Source organism: Crocodylus siamensis, chromosome 1 (assembly GCF_052110815.1).
Source record: "Crocodylus siamensis isolate JL-2025a chromosome 1, ASM5211081v1, whole genome shotgun sequence".
Taxonomy (NCBI): Eukaryota; Metazoa; Chordata; order Crocodylia; family Crocodylidae; genus Crocodylus; species Crocodylus siamensis.
The window spans coordinates 10,751,760-10,774,813 of NC_143395.1; the positions used below are offsets into that span (position 1 = coordinate 10,751,760).

At 44.2% G+C, this 23,054-nt stretch overlaps 2 protein-coding genes and 1 long non-coding RNA gene across 9 annotated transcripts in view; 1 reads left to right on the forward strand and 2 right to left on the reverse strand.

The window, feature by feature from the left end:
- Positions 1–2,640, reverse strand: part of LOC149872572 (protein FAM228B-like) — a 41,123-nt gene extending 38,483 nt beyond the window's left edge. For both annotated transcript variants that reach the window (XM_090031405.1, XM_090031400.1), the window contains exons 1-2: positions 2,507–2,640; positions 179–280 (exon numbers count right to left, since the gene is read on the reverse strand). In XM_090031405.1, the coding sequence (XP_089887531.1) occupies positions 179–280; positions 2,507–2,542 (138 nt within the window). In that variant the 5' untranslated portion in view covers positions 2,543–2,640. The remainder of the gene's footprint in view (positions 1–178; positions 281–2,506) is intronic.
- Positions 2,641–2,717: 77 nt separating this feature from the next.
- TP53I3 (tumor protein p53 inducible protein 3) lies at positions 2,718–21,837 on the forward strand. Of its 6 annotated transcripts, XM_090031441.1 has the most exons (9): positions 2,718–2,854; positions 5,071–5,199; positions 7,777–7,914; positions 9,208–9,313; positions 17,401–17,543; positions 18,277–18,544; positions 19,139–19,351; positions 20,310–20,506; positions 21,438–21,837. In XM_090031441.1, exons 2-9 carry the CDS (start codon positions 5,083–5,085, stop codon positions 21,624–21,626), a joined length of 1,371 nt encoding a protein of 456 aa, XP_089887567.1. In that variant the 5' UTR covers positions 2,718–2,854; positions 5,071–5,082; the 3' UTR covers positions 21,627–21,837. The 6 variants fall into 6 exon arrangements, with proteins under 6 accessions (XP_089887567.1, XP_089887561.1, XP_089887552.1 ...); XM_090031410.1 differs by lacking the exons at positions 2,718–2,854; positions 5,071–5,199; positions 7,777–7,914; positions 9,208–9,313 and adding exons at positions 14,385–14,456; positions 16,512–16,617; XM_090031426.1 differs by lacking the exons at positions 2,718–2,854; positions 5,071–5,199; positions 9,208–9,313 and having other exon boundaries at positions 7,798–7,914.
- On the reverse strand, positions 11,721–14,354 carry LOC149872574 (uncharacterized). Its single transcript, XR_016439841.1, has 3 exons — positions 13,985–14,354; positions 13,573–13,663; positions 11,721–11,848 (listed from the first exon to the last, which is right to left on the reverse strand). It is a non-coding gene; the product is annotated as an uncharacterized LOC149872574 (long non-coding RNA).
- Positions 21,838–23,054: the final 1,217 nt, after the last annotated feature.

A 23,054-nucleotide genomic window follows, 5' to 3' on the forward strand; every position in this document is an offset into this window, starting at 1 on the left:
ACTACACAGGCATGGGCAGCACTTTTAACCCAGCAACTTTACACATGATTACACAGTCTCTCACTGAGTCACCCAATTACATAGATAAAGGAGTCATCTCATGTAAAGTTGTCCATTTCACATGCCCCCTCTCCTTGTCAAGATGTACAGGTGCTGAGCTGCTCACGTGTTCTCGTACCTGCACATCCTGCTCGTTCTCAGCCTCAGAAGAGTGACTTCTTAGGAGCCAGAAGTCATCTGAACTTCTCCTCCTTGCAAGTAGGGATTCTCTTGACTCAGACTAGAGAGAGGTTTGAAATAAGAATGTGTAAAGGATAAAAGTGCAGAATAAAAAGTTAGTTGTCACTTGCCAGACTTGCTATACCACTGAAATGCCTCAAGGGTTTCTAAAGTGTGAAGACTAATTACTGTCAACGCAAATGAGATCATTGGTGCCAGAGGTGTATTAAGCTGCTGTTTCTGTAACCAAGTGAGCCAATCAGGCCGAAAACCAGGTGAGCCAATTAGGCTGTGGTTTATCATGATGCCACTACCAGACCCGGAGCTAGCACTGCCTGAATAAAATCCCCCGCTGTCCGTACAACTGCAGTGGGTAATCGACTTGACTCCTCCTGCATGGAAGCGTTCAGCTGCTGCGATTCCCTTTGCTGATGGCACCCTATATTAAAAGACAATTTCCTGTTTCTTTTAACTCCCTTAAATAAATCATAACATTTGTTTGCAAAGCACTTGTTTGCCCAAAGCCACATGTGGTTTCTGCCCAAAGGTCAATGTGCGTGGAAATTTTGGGAAAAGTTTAACAATTCTAGTGATCAAGTGATAAAAGGCTTATCCCCTATAAAAGCCCGAGACTCCAGCCATGAGATGTGCTCAGAATAAAGACTGTGGGGCACATTTTTAACTTTAAAGCATCTGGGCTCTGCTTAACCCTCAAGGAAACATTTCAAAGTTGATAGAAATGGTTAATCAGTTGCCTCCAGTAATCTCAGGATCTGAGGAGAGAGCCACTGTCTACCTGACAGAGCCCAGTGTAAAACATAAGATGCCTGGGGATCAAGTAGGAGGACCACCGGACCAGCGCGAGCATCCTCCATGAAGCTGTATCCACCAGCATCAAAGCCTTGCTCTTGAGAAATCAACTCCAATGGACAGGCCATTGTGTCCTGATGTCCGAGAACCACCTCCCTCACCAGATTCTCTCCTCCCAGCTCTCTGTTGACCAATGCTGAAAGGATGGCCAAAGGAAACAGTACAAAGACACACTCAAGGTTGTCCTCAAGCACAGAGGCATTGACACCAATAGCTGGGAGGAACAAGCTGATGACCATTTGGTGTGGTGCCACCTGGTCCACCCTGGCACACGCCACTTCGAGGCTCAACGACTTGATGCCGAGGTGGAACGGCGGCAGCAGAGGAAGGAGAAGACCAACCTGGGGCTGCAAATCCCACTCCCCCGTGCAACAACATGCCCCCACTGCCAAAGAACGTGTGCATCCAGAATTGGGGTCCTCAGTCACCTGAGGACCCATCAAGCCTGACGGACATCATCCTTGTCTTCGAGGGACCGCCAACAACGACCTGACAGAGCCCAGCGTAAAACATGAGATGACACATCAGGGAAGGCACATGCTCATGTAGCCCAGTACCCCGTCGCTCACAGCAGCAGTTGTGATGCAAAGAGGAAGAAGCATTTAAGCAAGACGTGCAGAACGAGCCACCCCCCCCACTCTCCAACAGCAAAACTCAACCAGGGGGTCACAGCATCCTGGATGGCTTGTGACGCTTTTTAGGGATGCCACAAAATGGTAGCACTGTTGACTAGGCAAACACAGTTCCCAAGATAAACCCAGAGATGTCAAGTAGGGATGCAGCATGCGAGACCCCCAACAGATCACAACAGGGTTTTCCTCAATCCTTCGCAACACGAGAATGGCTTGAGGATGCTTCTGCCATCGGGAATCAGAGCCGATATTTCCAAGGGAAACGCTGAGTCTCAACAACTTTGGGAACCACCGTGCTGCTGCTGCCACCTTCCAGACGCTGAGGAAGCCACCCCAGAAAACAACTGGTTCAGAGACATTACCTGTTATCAGCCCAACTGAGCAACTGGAAAAAAAATCATAGTTTTCTGCAAGCTTTCAGGCCCAAATGCCCTTCATCAGGCTCAGGGAAAGTTTAAATTTGGCACAAAGTCCCCATAAGTAGGAAATAAACTTCGTTTTTGCACAGAGGAAGCCAACGCTGGAAATCTGCCCTTGTCCAGCCCTGCTTCTCTGTGGTTTTCGCACAGCCCCAGTGCCTGCGAATGACACGAAGGACTTAACTTTGATCCTTAAAAATGTTTTTTAAAGGGCCAAACGACCTGTTCCCAGACTTCAGGCTCAGCAGCAGCTCTGCAGAAAAGGGGCTGGGGTTGCAGTGGGCGCTAAGCTGGATCGGAGCCAGCAGGGCCGCATTCAGGGGCCGCCCGCCCCGCCCCGCCCCGCCCCGCCCCGGCTGCACTCACGGGCGAGGGGTCCCGCGCGGCCCCGGCCGCCTCCATCACCCCGCTCTCATCCGCGTGCCGCTCTGCCAAGAAAAATCCCCCCGCCCCACCGGGGCTCCGCGGCCGCCGCCGGCGGTTGAGCGTCCCCCGCTGCCACGGCAACCGCAGGCCGACCCCGCGGCTGTGATGGACAGACCGCCTGACCACTCAGGAACGCGAGGCGGGTGCAGCGCAGCCAATCGGAAGGCAAACGCCCAGAAATCTCTCTCTCCGGCTCGGCTGCGGGGTGGAGCGCCGCACGGTGAGGAGCGCCGGTAGCGAGGCCCGGGGGACCGGGATGCCCTATTGTCCAGAGGTCGGCGTGGGCCGGTGAGACTACAGTTCCCAGCATGCTACATGATACAACTACAGGTTCCCCCCCTCCCCCCGCGGTCACTGAGTGGGAGGCGCAGGGCATGCTGGGAACTGGAGTTCTCTGCGCATGGCATGCTGGGGACGGGTTTCTCTGAGCGCAGCGCGCGGCATGCTGGGAATTGAAGCTCTGCGCGCAACGTGCTGGGAACTGGAGCTGTCCGCGCGTGGCATGCTGGGAGTCGTAGTCCCTGGGGAGGGAGGGGCGTTCCCTCGGGGCTGGGGATGGGGCGGTGCTTGGCCTGGGCTGAGCCCGTGGCGGGGGCGACGTCCCCTGGGCTCTTCACCGCACGGACAGCGGGGGCGGAACCACCCCGCGCCACCAATTACATGGCCCTGTGGGTGCAAGGGGAGCCCCCACGCCAACGCCCCCCCGCCCTGAGTGCTGCCTCCTGTTAGGGGTTTCCAGCCCTCCAGGAGTCTCCAGCAATTAGAGAGAAATCTCAAATTTAGACATTTATGTCTAATTTATCGCTCTAATTTAGAGTCACCGGGGAGATCAGTGATACTAAAATAAACATGAAATGTTGAATCTAATTTATACAGTTGCCCAGTGGCTTTTTTAAATGAAACAGTGAAGTGCATTTGCCTTCTTGAGGTAAAGTCATTAGTGTCATTGTATCGTGATGAAACCTCTTGGAATAGATTCAGAGTTGGCAACCCTAGCGTCTTTGCAAACTCGAAGTCATGAGTCCCAAGGAGCTGAAGGCCAGAGGAACTCATGAGAGCCTCTCACCTGGCCTCCCACCCATCGCAGGCCATTACACTTCCCTGCACACCCCAGAGACGAGCCCGATGACCTGTCTGATGGGTCATGTTTAACAGCCGTGTGTAACGTATTCCGATGGACGAACTGCACAGCTGGTGGGACCATGCTCTTTGCATGATGAACACCATTAATGCTTAACTGATGCCACTCCCATTCAGCATGTGGCTATTAATGAATGTGTTTCATGAAATGGAAATCAAGTCATCCAATGGCTCTGTTGTAGAGAAATAAGAAAACATCTCTCTAATTTGTACAGGTAAGTTGTATAAAGCACTATTTGAAAAGCTCTGCCAGTTCTAACACATGGGCCAGACTGAATTAATAGTCAAGAGATGCTCAAGGGCCAGTCAGTTCCTAGTTTCTAGCCTTTCATGTTGCCAAAGGAGCCTTCAAAATATGACTGATGCAGACTCATTGCTGCATAAGCAGACAGACACGGTGACACAATAATGTTAGGTAAGAAATGGAGCCCTGTCCGGTCACCACAGCTCATTAACTTTTAAATCAAATGGAAGCCCCCTTAAATGTTGACACTGCTATTAAAATGATCAGCAGTGAAACATCTCAATACGGAGCTTGTATGGTTTGTGATGCTTCGGTGAAGTATCCATCCCCATCTTCCTTCTTAGAATCACAGAATCATACAACGTAAAGGTTGGAAGGGACCTCAGGAAGCATGAATGACTGGTGCCTCCCGAGACTGGGGGAGCACCATGGTGGCAAGCAGGGACTGCCCGCAGCTGCCAGCATCGGTGTCAGCCGCAGCAAGCAGGGACCGCCCACCGCCAGCAGTGGTGGTATCGGCGGTGAGGGAGAGGGGGGTTGCAAGTGGGGAGCAGGGACCACCTGCAGATGCCACCGGCTGCATCGGCAGCAAGTGTGGGGGTAGGTGGCAAACAGCGACCACCCACAGAAGCCGGTGGTGGCTTCAGTGGTGGCCAATCTCAGGTGGGGCATGTGTCCCCCCCATACCCCCCTACTCATCGCCTATGTCAGGAAGTAATCTAGTCCAACCACCTGCTTCAGGCAGGACCACCCATTCTTGCAGTAACCTTTTGGCTGTAGCAAGTTATAACATCCTTCTCAGCTTTTTTACTGTGAACCAGTCACCTAAGGGACTTCATTCCTCCATTCCAAAAGAAAAGGATGCTGGCATGTTAATTATTTAAATTGACCAGATTTTCACCAAGGTCCTGTTAGTTATAGCCTGTTCTCTGCTGCTCTGTGTACACTTCCTTATAAATTTTTTTTGCTTGTTTGCATTTTGTTCTTGCTGTTGTTTTCATGAAGCTGCATACCTGAGCTCCAGTATAATACCTGGTGACATTTGTGGAACTTTTGCTATTGATTTCAACTGGAATAGAATACAAGGCATGAACACCTACACACCTGATTTGTTTCACAGAACTGAAGAAAAATGAACCAGATGCAGGCTTTGCTGAATGACTGTCTCCTCAGAACAAAGCATGTGGAACATGCAGCCATCATCAACCTGAAAAAAGGAACTGTATATGCATCAACCTTCGGCTTTAATGTAAGAAAACAGAAAGAGTTCTGAAAAACAACAATGAAGACAGAAAATCTAGGAATGTATCGCCCCTTTCAAGGAGGGAAAATGAACTAGCAGTTAAAGCAGGGTTTGCTGGGTTCTAATAAGTATTCCTGCAGAGGGCAAAGTAGATTTGAACCTTATAGATGAAGTAAATAGGATATATAGCATGAGCTTTCATGAACACAAGCTCACTTCATCAGATGCTGTGAGAGGAGTAGTATATCAAACAGTGATTTGAACACAAAAAACAGGGAGGGGAAGGGAAGGGGCAGTGCTGGGAGAAACAAATAAATAATAAGCTTACAAAGATAAAGGATTCCCAAAAGCTAATCCAGGTAATGGGATAAGAATCCATAGTCCCTGTTTAGACCATAGTTAATGCAATCTGGTCTGTGGATGATTTCTTGTTCCACAGTTTTGCATTTGTATCATCTTCTAAAGTTTAGCTGTCTAAGGTTACCTACTCTGAGGTCAGTGATGGGATATCCAGAAAGGTTAAAGCGTTCTGACACAGGTTTGCATGTCTTTCTGGAATTGATGCCGGATCAGTGTCCATTTTTCTTTCACATAAGAATTGTCCTAGCAGTCCAATGGAAACAGCAGAGGGGCATTGTACGCAGGTGATAGGCTATATGACATTTGTAGAGGTTTAAGTGAATGAAGTGGATGAGTGAATCTCAGACATTATAATCAGTGTAATTTGGTCTAGTGATGATGTGGTCTGTACTGATGAGGGAGCACAACTTAAAACATCTGGGTCGGTTGCAAGGCCTGGTGCCTCTGTGGCAATAGGAGCTAGGTAGCCAATTGCTTGAGAGATGCTGTTTGAGATTAGAGCTGCCTGTAAAATGGTTGTAATTTTCCATGAGCGGTTGGAAGTCATTCATTTTGTGTCCAAGAGGTTCAAACTGGGGGCTGTAGGTGACAACCAAAAAGAGTCTGTTGTCCTTGTCTGGGGCTTGGTTTTGTGGCAGGTCAGAGTGAGGTCTGAGTTTAGCTTTGTTGATTTGATTGGGTACAGTTTGGGGATTATACAACTGTAGGAATCCCGATTCCAGATCCTTAAGGTGTCCATCTGGTTAACGGGGTCAGAGAAGATATGGTTGCAATGTAGAGCTTGGCTGCAGACAATGGACTTAATAGTGTGCTTAGGATGAAGGGTGGTCGCCTGAAGGCAGCCATGATGGTTGGTGGGTTTCTGATACAATGTAGTAGCACTGTGGTCATTGTAAACATGCAAACATGGTGCAGCAAGGCTTAACCCATTGCAAAGCACTTATATTAGACTTTGGAGACAAAGTATTACATAGGCCATAGGAGGAACATTTTAAGAGAAGCCACCGCTTATCACTCTGAATTGCATGTCATCTTTTATCATATTGATTTTTCACTGTGATCAACAAGGTACCAAACAAGAGAGCAAAATTACGCCACTTCCACTTCCACCATATCATATGGCAAAATGGATACTTATTTTGTCACATTTCATTGAAGCAGAACATGGTGAAGCCTTTTGCCCACATAGTATGTCAGCACCAAAGCATAGCCTACAGACCAAGAGTGGTCAATGAAGATCTAAAATGAAGCCTGGCAAAACTTTATTTTCACACTAAAACCTTGATGGATTAAAATTAGGGGGCAGAATCTTAGCTGGTATAAATTGTCAGGTGCAACGATTCTAGTAGGGTAACTATTCATATCGAGGTGGAGTGTCAGATGTTAGATGCTAAAACCAGATTTTCAGGAGGTGTATAGCTTGGATTCATAGGTTTGTAGAGTTTAAGACCAGAAGAGACTGTTAGATCATCTACTCTGAAGTTGTGTATATAACACATTATATTTATGTCTACATTGAGCCCAATAACCACTTGACTTCAGTGGAGCTATGACTTTTTGTACCAGCTGAGCATCTGGTCTTAGAATCCAGCATGCAGTCCTCCATCTTAGAACGTGTATAGACTTTTGTTCTCCAAGGAGAAACTCTCACAGGAGTGATTTAACCCTGGTTGTTCCCACATTATTTTTGCTGGGAGTAAAAGGCTGAACTCTGTATACTCATGGTGACTCTCCCAGGAGAAACTGAAAATATGTAGATGGCCTTGATCTGATCAGCTATCCTGCTCAACTGTCTAAAAGCTACATATAGAATAAAGATTATTATTATTTGGAAGTAATATTCATGTGTTCGCTCCACTGCAAACGCAGACAAAGACAGATTCCAGAGTCTCCAGGAACATTTTACTTAAGGGCCCAATCCCAGAAACATTTACTTTTGGACAGATAGTTTTACAAAAGACATGCCACCACTCAGTTCAGTTGTCTGAAGGATTATAAGCAGGTGCTAGCAGAATGAGCCAAAGACTATAAATAAAGTTTATGCATATTATACAAGGACTAAAAATCCAATGTCCAGGCCATGCAGATATTACCTTTCTCATGGATTCAATTTTGTAATTTATTTATGAGAGACTTCATAAGAATTTGTGTTATCAGTGTGTATTTACTATTGCAAATATGTATTCTGTTGTTTTATAACAGTATCCCATTATATAACTCTAGCTGCAGCCACAGAGTGCCGTAAACCTTCTTTATGCTTTCTACAAGAATTTATTGCAAATTAGAAGAGAAGGCCTTTACTTCAAGGAGAAGCAGTACAGATGTGTCCGAGCGGATGAGTACTCCATCTACACTAAGAAAGTAGGTTGATAATAGGTATGGCAGTTGGGATCACCTACTTAGAAAAGTGCTTTGATAGTTTTCCTCTTTTTCCTCACTTGACTGTTGACGTTAACCTCCCAATTCAAAGTTCAACAGATGTTGCCTCCTCCCACCCTACTACACTTTTGTAATATGGGAGGCAAAGAAATAATGTCACAACACAGAATAGCTACAAGGAAGTGATAGTATGGGTCAAAGTGAACTCGGTTCTGCCTTCTTTTTCCAAATTTTCAAACTGAATTATTTTATCCAAGGTGTTTCAGAGTCTTCAGATTATATATGGTACAATCACATTTGCTTTCAGGAGCTCAGTGCTACATGTTTCTCATTAAGACCATTTAATTTCTAGTTGTGTGCAAATGTAGGTGTGAAACCAGGTAGTCAGATTTTCAGATGGGTGAATTTTAATAGCTTCACTGACATCAGTAGCCAGTGGCATCAGCTGCAAATGTGGACAAAGACTTTGATTCGTCATCACTGAAGTACTTAGGATATTGACTTTGGTGTCAAAAAAAAGAGAGAAGTAAAACTCACCTAAAATACTGGGATTCACACTCTGAACAACTACACTCTGGCAATATAAATTCCAAGACACCCTGTTAGAAGTAGCATGCTACTCTTCCTCCTGTAAAATGTTATGAAATGTTCCTTTATGCTGTTAAACTGTGCACATGTTCCTTCCCAGAAGTAGCTGAATGACAATGGGTACAGTGATTCCTGTACACATGCACTCATGTAGAACTTTGTAAATCCTCACACCCCATAATTGGGGAGCTTAATTTAGTAATTGATATGCAATCTGAAGCTGGAAGCAGAGGGGCTAATTTGGACCTTGGTTCAGAAAATCCAGCCATTCTCAATGGGTTTTCTATTCTTCATTGTAAGTTCAGAAGGTTTGATGTGTGGCATCTGTAAAGAATTTTGGGTTTCTTTCAGATGATATGTGTTAGGTACATTAAGTTATATTATTCATATTTTATAACATGTAACAGATGAGTACTTCTTTATAATAATTAATTTATAAACAAAGGTGGGAATTTGCAGTAAAATAGGCAATTATTTCATGGTTTGGTTAGAAAAACATGTATATGAACCCCATTATCACCATAAGTATCAGCATATGTCTTGAATTGCTGTGTGAAAGTATTTTTCTTTTTTAAGGAGACGTGCATCTTGAAGTCAAGAACATCCTTAGCTAGGACATACTAATAAAGTCTGTGGGGTTTTTTAGAGGACCCTGCAATTTTTTATTAGTTCTGATCTTTTATCTAGCAAGATGGAGGACTCGTGGCTGTGAAAACCAAGTTGTACATCGTGGTTGGTACCTACAGCGAGGGAATGTATCCTAGCGTGTGCGTGGAAGCTGTAGAGAAACTCGGTAATCACTGCATATGCATGTCTGTCTGACCATAACTTGTAGAGACAGGTTAGAAGTAGAGTGGAATTTTGCAGCATGTCAGTGAGTAGCTTTTCCATGCATGCTGCTTTCAGTGTGTAGGTGGGGTCTTCAGAAACTCTTGAAGGTCTGTGAAGTGAGAAATTAAAAGGTGGTGTCCGCACTCTGAGAGAGCTCCCTCTGCTGAACAGGCTCCAGGCTGCTGTGTTTGGGACCCACCATGTTAGAGTTACCTGTTAACATTCAACTGATCACATCAGTAAGTCATTGAAATTCCTTTATTAAATCCAAGGGGCAGTAGCAGTCATACAGTTAAAAGTGTCCTCAATTATTGTAACAAATACTATATATTAGATGGCACTATTACTGCACTTATTAAATGATGACATCCACACAGTAACTACAGTTACAAACATTTGATGACATCACTTATAGCTAGGCTAGTGATGGAGAAATTCTAGGTGTCTCAGGCTGGTTGATTCCGGCAGATCCAACACAGACTAGCGAAGAACCCCTTTGCTTTGCTCTGTTTTATCCCTCTAAATTTCTCATTATGTTATCATTTGAAGTGCCTGCCTTCTAGAAATGGATCCACCTCCACACCTGTCTCATCTTGCCTCAAACACAAAACCTTCCACTTTTCTCATTTACCCTTACTCCTTAGCCTTACTGCTGCTGTCTACCACCTCTTTTCCTATATTAACAAGCCTATGGTAACTCCTGTCCTTTGTCTAATTTGTAGTGCTTTAGCTGTCTCAACCCGTCTTTCCTTTTTTGTGCTTAAACTATGGCTTTTTACAAGTGTGATCTATGCTTATTTTGTATTCTGTCCTTCCCAAAAAAACCACACACACACAGCAGCATATTATACAAGGATGAGAGAGAACAAAAAATTATGTAGCTTAAAATATTAAAATCAGAAGGCACAACAAAATAACCCTAAACCAAATTCAAAAGCAATCTACCCCACCCCACTCCCTACCACTCCCCTGCCTCTAATTAAGGAGGGAATCCTCCACCCAACCCAACCCTCCCTTCCCAACCCATATTCACTTGATTCATAAAAGAAAATCAATAAAATAAATAAATAACCCCACTCCCCACATTCCTTCCCATCCCTACTTATTTGTGCTCCTCTGCCTCGTAGCCCTAGGAGTCCTCTTTTTCCTTTACTGTCCTCTCCCAAGCCCATAACTCCCATCTCATGGTGGTGGGGGGTGGTGTGGCTGTCCTGAAACCAAGTCATCCTCCCTTTCCTCCCACAAGAAACCTATTATTCAAAAACAATGTTTAAGAATGTGTCCTTAACGTACTGTAGCATAATCCCTACTCCATGCTACACACCAAGCCTTCCTTGGCCAGAAAAAATTGTGACATCCTCTCTTTCCTTAGCTTCTCTGACACACTTCCTGGGCATATGGCTCCTTGCCCATTTTCCTTTACAGAGATGGGACCTCATAACTAAGGCAACAAACACAAAAGACTTACTTCTGCTGTTGGCAGCAATTTCTTCCCCCCTTGAAAAAAATACGGATAACTATCATTCTTCTTGTAGTTTAAGGTGGGGGGACACAATTACAGATTACTGTAATCCTCTTACAGATAATCTGATTTAACTTTAAATGCTCCCTTTTTTGAAGGAGATGTCCTTATGAAAAAAAATCTTGATCTCTTACTATAATAAATATTCATCTTATTTTAAAATTACACAGTGTTTGGAGTAATACCTGGTAAATATAAACAATAACATGTTAAATAGTCCAATAGAAATGCTGACATCTGGTTTGGATTTTGATTCTTTTCCTTCTGTGACAATACATTTTACTGTAGAGAAATGTATGTACAGCAAGTATGAATTTGCACTTAAGTAGCACCGTCATTATAGAAGACATTTAAAAAAAAACAAAACGCCTATTTGTTTTCTCTCTTTTTTGACTGTTTGTAGCCGACTATTTGAGAGAGAAAGGAAGTTAAATCCACAAAGGATTTCAACTTGACCAAGTTTCTAAGCGCTGTTTCATTAGAAAATTCAAGACAAAAGAAGCTAGCCGCCTTCTGTCACAGAACAGCGTCACATATACCACATACTTGTCAGAAACTCAGTAACTTAATGAAGATGTGACATTACCACTTAGGCCAATGTAAGGTTTCAGATTCTTCTATGTGCCTGAGCATGTTCTGAATAAAACCTTTGTTTTACATGTCTGTCTGCATTGCTATTGATAGATATATAAAGCTATTTTAAAATACAATGAACTATTCTTGCATAGAAAATAAAATACTGCATAGCTACCTGTTTCTAATAAAGCGAAATAGGATTTTGGTTCTCTATTGAGAAGGTCTTTATATTTCTCTATAGCAGAGGTTCCCAAACATTTTCTTATTGTGTAACCCCTTCCAGATTTACCAGCTGCCTGTGTACGCCTGTGGTAGAGTGGGCTTCTCTCAGACCAGCCGTCAGCGGCTTCCCACCTGCCTCCGGGCACGCCGCCCGCCCGTCTCGCCTGCCACGACTTGCTGGAAAATTAATAAGCTGTTAAATAAGGCAGGAGGCTGCCCATTTCTTGCCCGATGCCAGAAGGCACCATCTGCGGCTCTGTTCCTCCCCTACACCACACCCCAAGCCTCGCAGATGGCATCCAGATGATAACAAGCACACCAGCCCCACACTGGGCTCCGGAATCCTCCTGGCAGGACCCTCCTTTGAACCCTCCGCCACCTTCATTTGGGCTGCCGAGTTCTTCGTAGCTGGCCCCCCTTGGGTGTGGTCCCCACTAAGGACCTTCAGCCCTACACAGGCTCTGGCCTCACCTTAAAGGCCAGGCGGGGTCCCAGGCCCACAGCCCTGGGTGCGTCTTGTGGTGGGCCTCTGGCCCTTTTGACCAACTTGGTCCTGGCCCCAGCATGGACCAGTCAAGGGGGCACTCCACCTCCAGCCTCACTAGCCACACACTCTCACCGAGTCCACCTTCCTGGATGTGGGGAGCTGGGATACCTCACACCATGACTGGTGCCCCAGAGTCTCACAGGGGACTCTCACGCGCCCCCAGGCCACCAGGTCGTGGTGCTACTCTGGATGTTACTTTCAACGCACACTCTGCCTCCCAGCAGTGGAGGACTTATCAGGGTCAGGATTCTCTTCTCTCGTTCTGAGGCTGAGCCCCCCATTCACTCAGCTCCTGGCCCACATCTTGGCCTCAGGCATCCAGAGACTTACCTGGGCCTACTCCCCTTACTAGGGGCTACCCCCTCACTGGGGGCTCCTAATTTCCATCCCCCCCTCACTCGGGGCCACAAGAGTTTGCATGGCTACAGCCACCTGGCCCCCAACTTTCCCTTTCGGGGTCTCGCACCCCCAGAGGGCTCAGGTGGCCTCAGCCGTACATGGCCCCCAACTCTCCCCCTCAGGGTCTCAAACCCCCGCAGGGCTCAGGTGGCCTCAGCCGTACCTGGCCCCACTCTCCCTCTCAGGGTCTCAAACCCCTGCAGGGCTCAGGTGGCCTTGGCCGTACCTGGCCCCACTCTCCCCCTGGAGCTTGTACCCCCATAGGGCTCAGGCAGTCACAGCCGTGCCTGGCCCCAGCTTTCCATCTTGGGGTCTCGCACCCTGCACGGCTCAGGCAGCCTCGGCCATACCTGGCCCCAACTACCTCTGATGGAACGCAAACCCACCCAAAAGTGAAGGCTAGGGTTAAGGCACCCCTACCTCCCCTTCATCGGGGTGATAACTGGCCTGGCATTTCCTGGGGGCTCCCACGCCACTGAGAGCCCCACCAGGCCACCCACTCCCAGCAGGGTGCAGTTTTAGGTCATACCCAGGACCAGAAGCCTCCTGACCATCTCCTACAGCTCCTCCCTTACCTCCAGATGATCCCTACAGCCAAGCTATGTTGTTGCCTGGCCTCCAGGTACAAAACTGCCCGTGTTTATATGGGCAGCCCTAGGTCCAAAATGGCTGCCCTCATCAGGCACCTGTCCACTGCTAGCTCCAGGCACTTAAAGTGGCAGGTGCCCTGCCACAACTCCTACCAACTTACAGTTTATCTTTCAAATGCCAATTATTATTATAATGAAAATTAAATCTACCATTACACAATTTCTCCCGTGTACCCCCCACTCAAGATGTCATGCATACCCCTAGGGGTACATGTACCACAGTTTGGGAACCTCTGCTGTATAGTACATGAGCATCAAAATTTTTTTGAATTTCCCCAAAGAAAATGACAGCCTCAAATACTTACATTAATTAGGTCTATCTTCTCGCAGTACTTAGGCATTTACTGTTCTTAACATTGTTGAACTGCATGTGCAGAAAAGATTTAACAAGTCTGTCTAAATATAAAAGAAAATAGAGATGGTCACAAATTTTCCTTTGGAAAATGCTGATTTTTAATGGTGAAAGTCTTCAAAGAAATATGACAATTCAGTTTATTTTTAAAAAGTAAAGCATTAATTTCAACTTTTCAGAATAAAACATTTCTGTTTTCTATTTTAAATGTACTTCTTGTTCAGACTTTTAAAAATTTTATAAACATACCCTTTTGGAAGTCAAAATTAAAGCAAAAATATTTTATCAGAATTACAGGGGTGTAGGTTGTAGCCATGTTTGCCTAAGGACATGGGCAGACAAGGTCCATTGCATAAATCTGATACCTTTTATTAGACCAACTCACAAAGCGGGAAAAAATCTTCTTAGCGAGTGTTCTGGTTGAAATACCCTTCTCAGGGTATTTTTATCAAAATTAATCATTTTTCCCATAAGGCACTATAATAACAGGACTAGACCACCCACTCTCGTTACTTAGGGGAAAAGGATATTGGTTTCTTCCCAATTTCCCAAAAGTAAATAGACTTCTGCCCAAATCAGTCAAAGAAAACCAGACTTGTTTTCAGAAATGATATTGAAGTTGATTAATAGTTCTGCCTTTTAATTCCTTTTTTTTCCTTTTGCTATGAATATAACTATAATCTTATTCCTTTCTTCCCTCTACCCCTGGGATTGATAATAGCTGCCTGTAGGGGCAGGGCGTAGAGAGGAGGAAATGGAAACAAAGTGCTGTACAAAAGGGGGACCTAGTACTTGCTCCTGGTGTGTGGGAAGCATTTCTTCCTATTCAGAAGAAAGGTGAGTGGTAAATCTGGGAATCAATTATCCTCAGTTTAAACAGACTCATTTTGCTGGCTTCAGTGTCCTACGGATGATCATACTACATTTTAAAAGCTGCTTTTGGTCCTGGATTCAGTAGTTTGAAATGAATTTAGACAGTACATCTGCTCTCAAAAAATCATACTTCTTCTCCAGTTATTTTGTGTGTTCTTGCTGCAGTCAACCTCTGGAATGACAACTGTTCCTTGGAGAAAATTGTAAAGAAACAGTGCCCCCCAAGTCTGTTTCATTTCAAATACAGTTTGTTTTTCTGTGCATTTGGAAATACTTCCGATAGTTGGTTTCCCTATGGTCAGTTTACCATGTGGTGTCTGTGGGTCCTTCCCTAGCAATAAAGAGAAAAATCACAAATATCAGTAGAGAGATTTAGCAGCAAGGATAGTACTGAATATTTCCTTCTACATTATTTTTAATTGCCTACCCTTTGGACAGATGATGCCCCTAGAGAGACCATACCTTTCCATTTCTCCCTGTTACTTGTTTCAGTATTCATGTTAAAGGTGACATGGATAAAAAGAGCCAGATATGTTGTTGGGTGGTGCTGTATGAGGTTCGGATTATCATAGGACTGGCTTTCTTTGAGATTGCTGTGATCAATTAATACAGCTCATTTGGAGAAATTTAATTTATTTGCCATAAAATAGCCCTGCAGTGCCATCCTGTGGTGATTTCATTTCCACCCGTTCTATGTTTTAATTGTTGTATGGTTGCTATCATATTTGGCCCTTACCAAGCAAACTGAAGCATCTGCACAACTTCAGTCCCCATGCAGCTCTGTGGAAGCAGTTCTGCTGTTCATCTGTGGCGCATTTAGGAGTTTCTTGTATGTTTTGGGCATTGTGCCTGGTGATTGTAAGAGAGAACTGTCTGCAAAGTTTTTATGAATAGATTTTATGAATAGGTCAGTGGTTTTCACCCTTTTTTTCATTTGAGGACCCCTTCGGAAATTTTGAATGGAGATATGATTTCATAGACATCATAGACATCAGGGCTGGAAGGGACCTCGGGAGATCATCGAGTCCAGCCCCCTGCCCAAAGGGCAGGAAGTCAGCTGGGGTCATAGGATCCCAGCAAGATAAGCATCCAATTTACTCTTGAAGGTGTTCAATGTAGGTGCTTGAACCACCTCCGCTGGCAGACTGTTCCAGACCTTGTGGGCTTGGACAGTAAAGAAATTCTTCCTTATGTCCAGCCTGAAACAGTCTTGCAGGAGTTTGTGACCGTTCGACCTCGTCATCCCTTGGGGCGCTCTGGTGAACAAACGTTCCCCCAGATCCTGGTGGTCACCCCTGATAAACTTATAGGTGGCCATCAGATCACCCCTGAGCCTGTGCTTTTCCAGGTTAAAGAGTCCCATGTCTCTCAGCCTATCATCGTAAGATCTGTTTTCCTGACCTCTGATCATGCGCGTGGATATGGACCCCTTTGAATTGTAAGTGTGGGTATTCGTGTACATTTGATTGATCATAGTCATCTTTCACAGACCCTTTAGACATAGTCTGCAGACCCCCCGGGATGCACAGACCACAGGTTGAAAACCACTGGGTTAGGCCAACGGTGTTCAGCCTCTGGCCTGCAGAGCCATATCATCCAGCCCATTGTTCTCCCCACTGGTCCAGAAATATGGCAGTGTTAATTGGTGCTGCTGTGGGAGCCACAGCAATTAATACTGCCGCTGCCCCCTGCACATGGGCTTGCACCTGCCACACTAAGTCTATATGTGGTATCTGGCCCATGGACCAGCCCCATGACACTCAGCATCCCACAAGGATGGATAGCTTAAGCACCACTGTGTTAGGCAATTGCTTGACTAAGGGGGTTTAGACAACTCTATCTGTGTAAAGCCAAGGATATGGTTAAAAAGGGTAGAATTGGGTCTTCAGATTGTAAACTCCTTCAAGTAACAGTCCTGTGTCTTTCCTATTCATGACAAGACTGGGCACACAACTGGTGTTCAACAAGTAGTGCAGAAGATAGGCCATTTCTTTTCTTCTCTTGCCCACTCCATAACAGCAGTGCCAGGAAGGAAAGAAGAATCTTTTCTGATCTCACACTTCCAAGAGGACTGATTCCTGACAACCTGGTCTGGGGAAAGTATTTTTTCCGATGCAGGATAAAGGTGAGCAGTAAACTGTATTTGGGAACCAGATGTCTTCTTTCTTAAACTGATGTGTCTCTCTCTGGACAAATGCTGCCAGAGCAGAGGAAAGAAAGGACAGTAGTTAACACTGTTTCAAACCAATCTGCTCCTGTTCTGCTGTGTATTATCTGTAAATTGATATCTGAAGGGCTGAGGCATATATCAGAGGTTCAATAACATTTTGTATATGATACAAAAAGGACTCTTGTTTCCCCTGCTGCGGTTTGTAAAATCCTGTCTTTCTACTTGGTCTTGGTCACATATTTTAAAGGCCAGCATGGCTTAGCTGGTGGAGCAGTGGGCTCCAGTCTTGCAGAGTCCTGTGCTAGCAGAAACCCACACTCACATGAAGCCCTTTGAAATTAGTGCGATCCCGATGTCTCTGCAAGTACTGATGGACACTCACGTAGAACTCATTGTAGCGTTTGGACCTATAACTTAATGCCGTGTGAACCTTACTTTGTGGAGCATCAGCTCATTATTTTAAATCAAGTTTTCTGTTCTGCTTTAAATATACTCTTTTTTCTTAATTCTTCTAGCCCCTTCTGCAGTCCTACCTACCACATTTCCCTTTTTTGTTGTCAAGCCACTTTATCTCTACTCAGGCCAGGACTTGAGTGAAGTCTTAAGGGCACTTGCATTTCAAAGCTGACTGGATTTATGCAGCCAGGCCAGTCAACTGACATCTGAAAGCTGGACATGGATTGCCAAGCAACAAGGAGATACGTCTGCTTCAATGCTTTCTTTTCTGTGTTGTTTCAGAGAAAATGTTAGCAGCACATTTTGACAGCCCAGGAGGCCCAGAGAATCTCTATGTTAAAGAGGTGATGAAACCACATCCCAGAGAAGGTGAAGTCCTCATGAAGGTTTCTGCCAGCGCTCTAAACAGGGCTGATTTACTGCAGGTATGTGTCTGTTAAGAAGATTCAGAGACCTGTGGGATATACTGCATTACATACAATCAGGTTCTTAGAAATTAGAAATCTGGAGTCTTGACAGAATGAAAAGCTAAGAGAGTTTGCATCCAGCTAGCACGTGGATAATAGACCTTCAAGTAACAGTTTAGAGTGCTACAATGGGAGGTGTTTTGGGATTCAGTAGGTGTCATTTCTTTATCTGAGCTAATGTTGAACGTACAGTACATTATGGTATTATTCTGTGGAACTAGTGTTCTTTCTGAAGAGAGATAAAACTGAAGCTTTAGCCACTTTGGTGTTGTCTTCGCAAAAGTCCAATGTGGGTAGCTGCATTCTTTCTACCTCCTAAAATATATAGGTTGTCTTTTTTTCTGCCTGATACTTAAGGGGACATCCAGATCTAAACGCTTGTACAGCTGTAGCTTGAGCTAAAGAGCCAAGCTCTGTGGCCATAGCAAGTGAGTCCTCCACAGATTAGCATGGGTTAATACATAGTCACCAGTAGTTTTATATATAAAGGTTTTGAGGAAAGATGATGCTCAGCCTAGAAAAAGATATAATAATTGCTTAGAAAAATTGCCAAGGCTTAGAGATCTTAAAAGAACCTGGACTGAAATCTGCTTTCAAAACCTACAAAGTATGAATTCAAGTTGAACAAAGACTCGTGTAGATCAGATAGCACATGGATAAATTTGAATTGTACTTTTTTCTTTTTGTGCAGAGGAGAGGGAAATATCCGCCACCAAAAGGAGCAAGTGATATTTTAGGTCTAGAAGCAGCTGGAATCGTTGCTGGATTTGGACCTGGTTGCAAGAAGCAATGGAAGATTGGTGATCCAGTAATGGCTCTGTTATCTGGAGGTGGCCAGGCAGAGTATGTCACTGTGCCAGAAGGTCATCTGATTCCAGTCCCTAATGATATGACTCTTGTTCAGGCTGCAGCCATTCCTGAAGCCTGGCTAACAGCTTTTCAGTTGCTGCATTTTGTAGGTGAGAGATGTATCTGTAAATCCATCCCATTCATGCAATTTGCCCTCACATCTTTTATTGGTCTTCTCGTCCATTCACTGCTGAGACCTGAATGTCACTTGCCTCTGGAGAGCTTTTCTTATGTCTCACTTGATCTATGCAAGTCTTTGACCATTTTTGTCAGAATGAGTGAGATATGCAAGACCTAAATTCTGACAGCTTGGCCTTCTTTCCACAATAAAAACGGACTTGGCTTATTTCATATTTACAAGAGAGCGAGGTCTGAGTCCAGGCACAGCAAGGAATCTGCTTCTCATGTACTGTCTACTGGACCCAAGCAACAAGAAAGAGGAAGGTACCCTGAATTGAAAGAATAAGGGATAAGAAAAAAAACCATGTGGGAGAGGCAGTTTCCTGTTACTGAAGTCAGTGAAGTGGCAATCACTTAAACCAGCCGTGAAGAGGTTTCCTTCATTAAAGGTGTTGAAGAAGCAGCTCCCGTAGCTACAGACCCACAGACTCAGGATAACTATTTCAGCTTGTTTATATTTAAAATACATTTAAACAGATCATCATGCCAAGTGGGTGGCTCAAAATCCCTTTTTCTTGCTTCAGGTAAAGTGCAGAGTGGAGAGACAGTGCTAATCCATGCAGGAGCCAGTGGAGTTGGCACAGCAGCCATTCAGTTGGCAAGACTGGAAGGAGCTATTCCCATTGTGACTGCTGGGACACAAGAGAAACTCCAAATGGCAGCAAAACTTGGAGCAGCTGCTGGGTTCAACTATAAGGAGGAAGATTTTAGTGAAAAAGTCCTGGAATTCACCCTTGGTGAGAATGTCTGTATAGTTTGAGAGTTGACCCAACATGCACTACTGAGAGTTATGAAGAGTCCTTATAAATGATAAGCATTCCCTTTGTATCTAGTGTGCTTCAACAGAGAATCTATGGGGTCATCTCATTAGCTGTATATTTAGAAAAAATGCTTAAAATGCCTAGAAAGGCTGAATTTTTTTTCACAGGATGGGTGTGGGGGTGACTCTCCAAACCTGTTGTTGCCATCTCATCATGTGTTTTGGGGGATACAGCATTTTAGATAAGTCCTGAACATTAACGATCACTGAAAATTCCATGACTACTTTCCCCCAAGAATAACTGTGTCAAGGTCAAATTCTTATTTGAGTAATTACATTCTACCTAGTTTCAATTGGATATGATTGTCTTTACTTCCTGTACTAAGCTGCTATCAGTGCTGTGCTCTTCTAGATAACTACTGCATTTCACCTTGGAAGTGGCTGATATCAAAGGAACTTCAAGGTGCTTTAGACCTTGCAAAATAAACCCAAAGTGATCACAGTACTTGTTTAACTGAGCCCTATTTTCAGGAGGGATTTTGTATTCCTTGTGGACACAAATACTGTGCCTGCCTTATTTTTACATCCACAAGTAATTGTGAGCACAAATTCTAGCATAGTATTTAACTCTGGACATAAGAAGGTATCCAATTTTCCTATGCTAGAAAACTGAGCTATTTGTGGGTACTCTGGGCATAGGTGTGTGTATGCTTGCAAGTATGCTTGTGTGCGTACACATTCATATAATTTGAGCCTGATCCTGTGGCTCTGACTCATAAGCAGTATTGGTGTTTTGACTGGAATTATTTCTATACATAAGAGTTACATAACTGAGATTTTTTTTGGATAAAGGGAGAACTACTCATTGGATTACCTTTGTTAGTAATTATCCCACATTTTGATGCATTGCTGAGATGTCTTATTTTCCACTTCAGGTTCTGGAGTAGGTGTTATTTTGGACTGCATTGGTGGCTCCTACTGGGAAAAGAACATCAGCTGTCTGAGTACTGATGGCCGGTGGGTTGTTTATGGACTGCTGACTGGAGGTGAAATCCATGGAGATCTGCTTTCAAGGTTGCTTTTTAAAAGAGGGAGCCTGCTTACTAGTCTGCTAAGATCACGAGAAAAGGAGGCAAGTGATAACTAGCAGCATGTGTCCGCAGAGTAAAACAAAGCAGAGTCCGCAGAGTCATTCCAATAGCTTTGTTTCCTTTTGATATCACTGATAAAGAATGCTTCTTCATGCATTATCACCCAAATAAAACTCAAACTCTTACCACCTACCCCAGAAAGCAAGTTAGAATCAAGTTATATTGTCCTTGTACTGCTTAGGACATCCTGTGTCCTTGTACATCCTTATTGTAATTCAGTTGAAATCACTAAAAACAGAAAAAAATCAATTAGCTCAGGAGTCAGCAACCTCTGTCCCACAAAGCTGGGATGGTGACATCAATTTGGTGGCCAAGGTAAGCGGCAGCATTTGGTGGCAGGGAATGTGATGGCAGAGTTTGGGGTGCAGGTGGCATCCCACCTCTGAACTGGCTGTGCTAATTTGGCTTGCTACTGCTAAAAAGTTGCCAAATCTTCAATTAGATCATTTAAGGCCAAATTTTTCACAGTAGCTTGGCTTCCACTTAGATAACCAGCATTTGGGAAAATGTATTTTATATGTAAAACATTCAGTTATTACAGTGCTTGTTAGAAGTGTAACACTTTAAAATAGCTTATACCAGGATCTTAGACAGGAGAAGTTTCTATATTATATACTTAAACAGTTTGGTCAGTTTTGTTTTAAACATCTTTTAATGGGATTTCCAACCAGTTCTCTTGGGACAGAATTTCTTTCTGTCCCTACAGTTTAAATCTCTTGGAGCACCTGAATTAACTTCTTCCATCATTGGTGCCTACCCCTTTTAAATATTGTATACTATTATTACCTGCTTCCTAGCATGATGTTATTAAAGTTAGAGTTTGAGAATTCTGCTAATTTTGCAAATAACCTGTCACAGTTACAGTTGTTAATTATAAAACATGCGTAAAATGCTTATGATTTTTCCCTACAGTACAAAGAACAGCTTGTGAAAGCCTTTACAGAGAGAGTGCTGCCACATTTCTCCAGGAATACCTCTCCTCGTCTCCAGCCAGTTATTGACAGCATTTATCCTCTGCATGAGATTGGAGAGGCACACAAGTTGATGGAAGAAAACAAAAATGTTGGCAAGGTCATCATTGAAATGCCTTCTTCATCCTGAAACAGAGACTGGTGCTGCGGGCATTGTAGAGACTGAATTACTATTGACATGTATGGAAGGTCAGCAAATGGAGGTATTGCCATTTCAGTTCCCAAGTTTATAATGACTAAAAGCGTGGAATGATTATGGGAAGGGGAGTAACTTTGTCTTTGTATTAAAAAAAAATCCCCTTGTATGGACACAGTCTAATAAAGAGACGGTATAGTACTGACATGAAGACCTTGTGATGTTGTAAATTTCATGTATTGCATTCTGCTCCAGCAAACCCTCCTTTCTCCTTTGGGCACACAAAATTGTCATAAGCAACTGTCCCTTCTGTGTTTTCTGACTGAGCTGCTGGGTTTTTTCCCCTAGTTTTCAGAAGTATGGTATGTCCCTGTTGTGCACTACATCTGAATCTGACAATAATATTGCTGTTTTTTTCCATGTTTGGTGTTAACAAGAGACATACCCTGAGCGGATGTCTTTGAGGATTCTGAAGTTGGCATTTTTAAATACAGTAATGCTTCACTAGTGCTCTACCAGCAGGCAAAACCAAGGAAGGTAAAAGGACTTATTCAAGTGCATATTGTGAATAAGTGCAAAAATAGAGTGGGAATTTAGACATTTTTGCTCAGGCTAATAATCCAGACTGTTTTATACTCAGCCAGGTAAGTTGCTCCTTCAGAGTCTCTCAGGGAAGGGGTTGACAGCAGTAAGTAACAACTTTTTGACCACAAAATGCCACCACAACTAAAATCCTGTCTAGGAACATGAAATAGCCAGTCCTTAGTATTAGGCAACTACATCTATGCCTTAATATGGATACTGGAGAGATGAAATGGTGCTGAATGAAACCTCCTTGCTGCTTCCTTAGAGCTTCAATGCAGAGGAGTTTCCTGTTACAGAGGTAATTCTCAACCAGGGTGCCACAGCACCTGGGGGGTGCCAGGAGATCATTTTGAGGATGCTCCAGGGTGCCACGCAATGTTAGTATTCTTAAGCGAAGCAAACATGATTCACGAGATAAACCCAGAGACTTCAAATACAAATCCATAGTATCAAAAACATTCAGACATTTTGCTATCCCTCTGAGCTGTTTGCAACAAAAGAATTGCTATATTATTTTTCTGCTGTCAAAAAACGAGTGACAACTACGAGCTGGTATTTCCTGAGGGCTGCCTTGAGTCTAAAAGGACTGAGAACCACTGCCTGAGGACGATAAGTGTGGAAATGGCCCTGTGCAATGAGAAATACAGAAGGTTCTGTCCCTACCACCTGCAGCTGGAGAGAGGCAAGTCATAAAGTAAGGTAGGAGGGGACCTCCAGAGGTCATCGACTCCAAGGATCATCCCTATCCAAACCATAAACTAAACCAGGGGTCGGCAACATTTTTGACTGGAGTAACACCCACTTGGCTCTGTGTACCAAAGGCAGGGGGGCTGTGTG

Coding starts and splice junctions, on each gene's coding strand:
- TP53I3 (XM_090031441.1), top strand. CDS start 5,083: ATGAACCAGATGCAGGCTTTGCTGAATGACTGTCTCCTCAGAACAAAG. Junction 7,915..9,207: donor ACTCCATCTACACTAAGAAA/GTAGGTTGATAA, acceptor TCTTTTATCTAG/CAAGATGGAGGACTCGTGGC. Junction 18,545..19,138: donor TCAGTTGCTGCATTTTGTAG/GTGAGAGATGTA, acceptor TTCTTGCTTCAG/GTAAAGTGCAGAGTGGAGAG.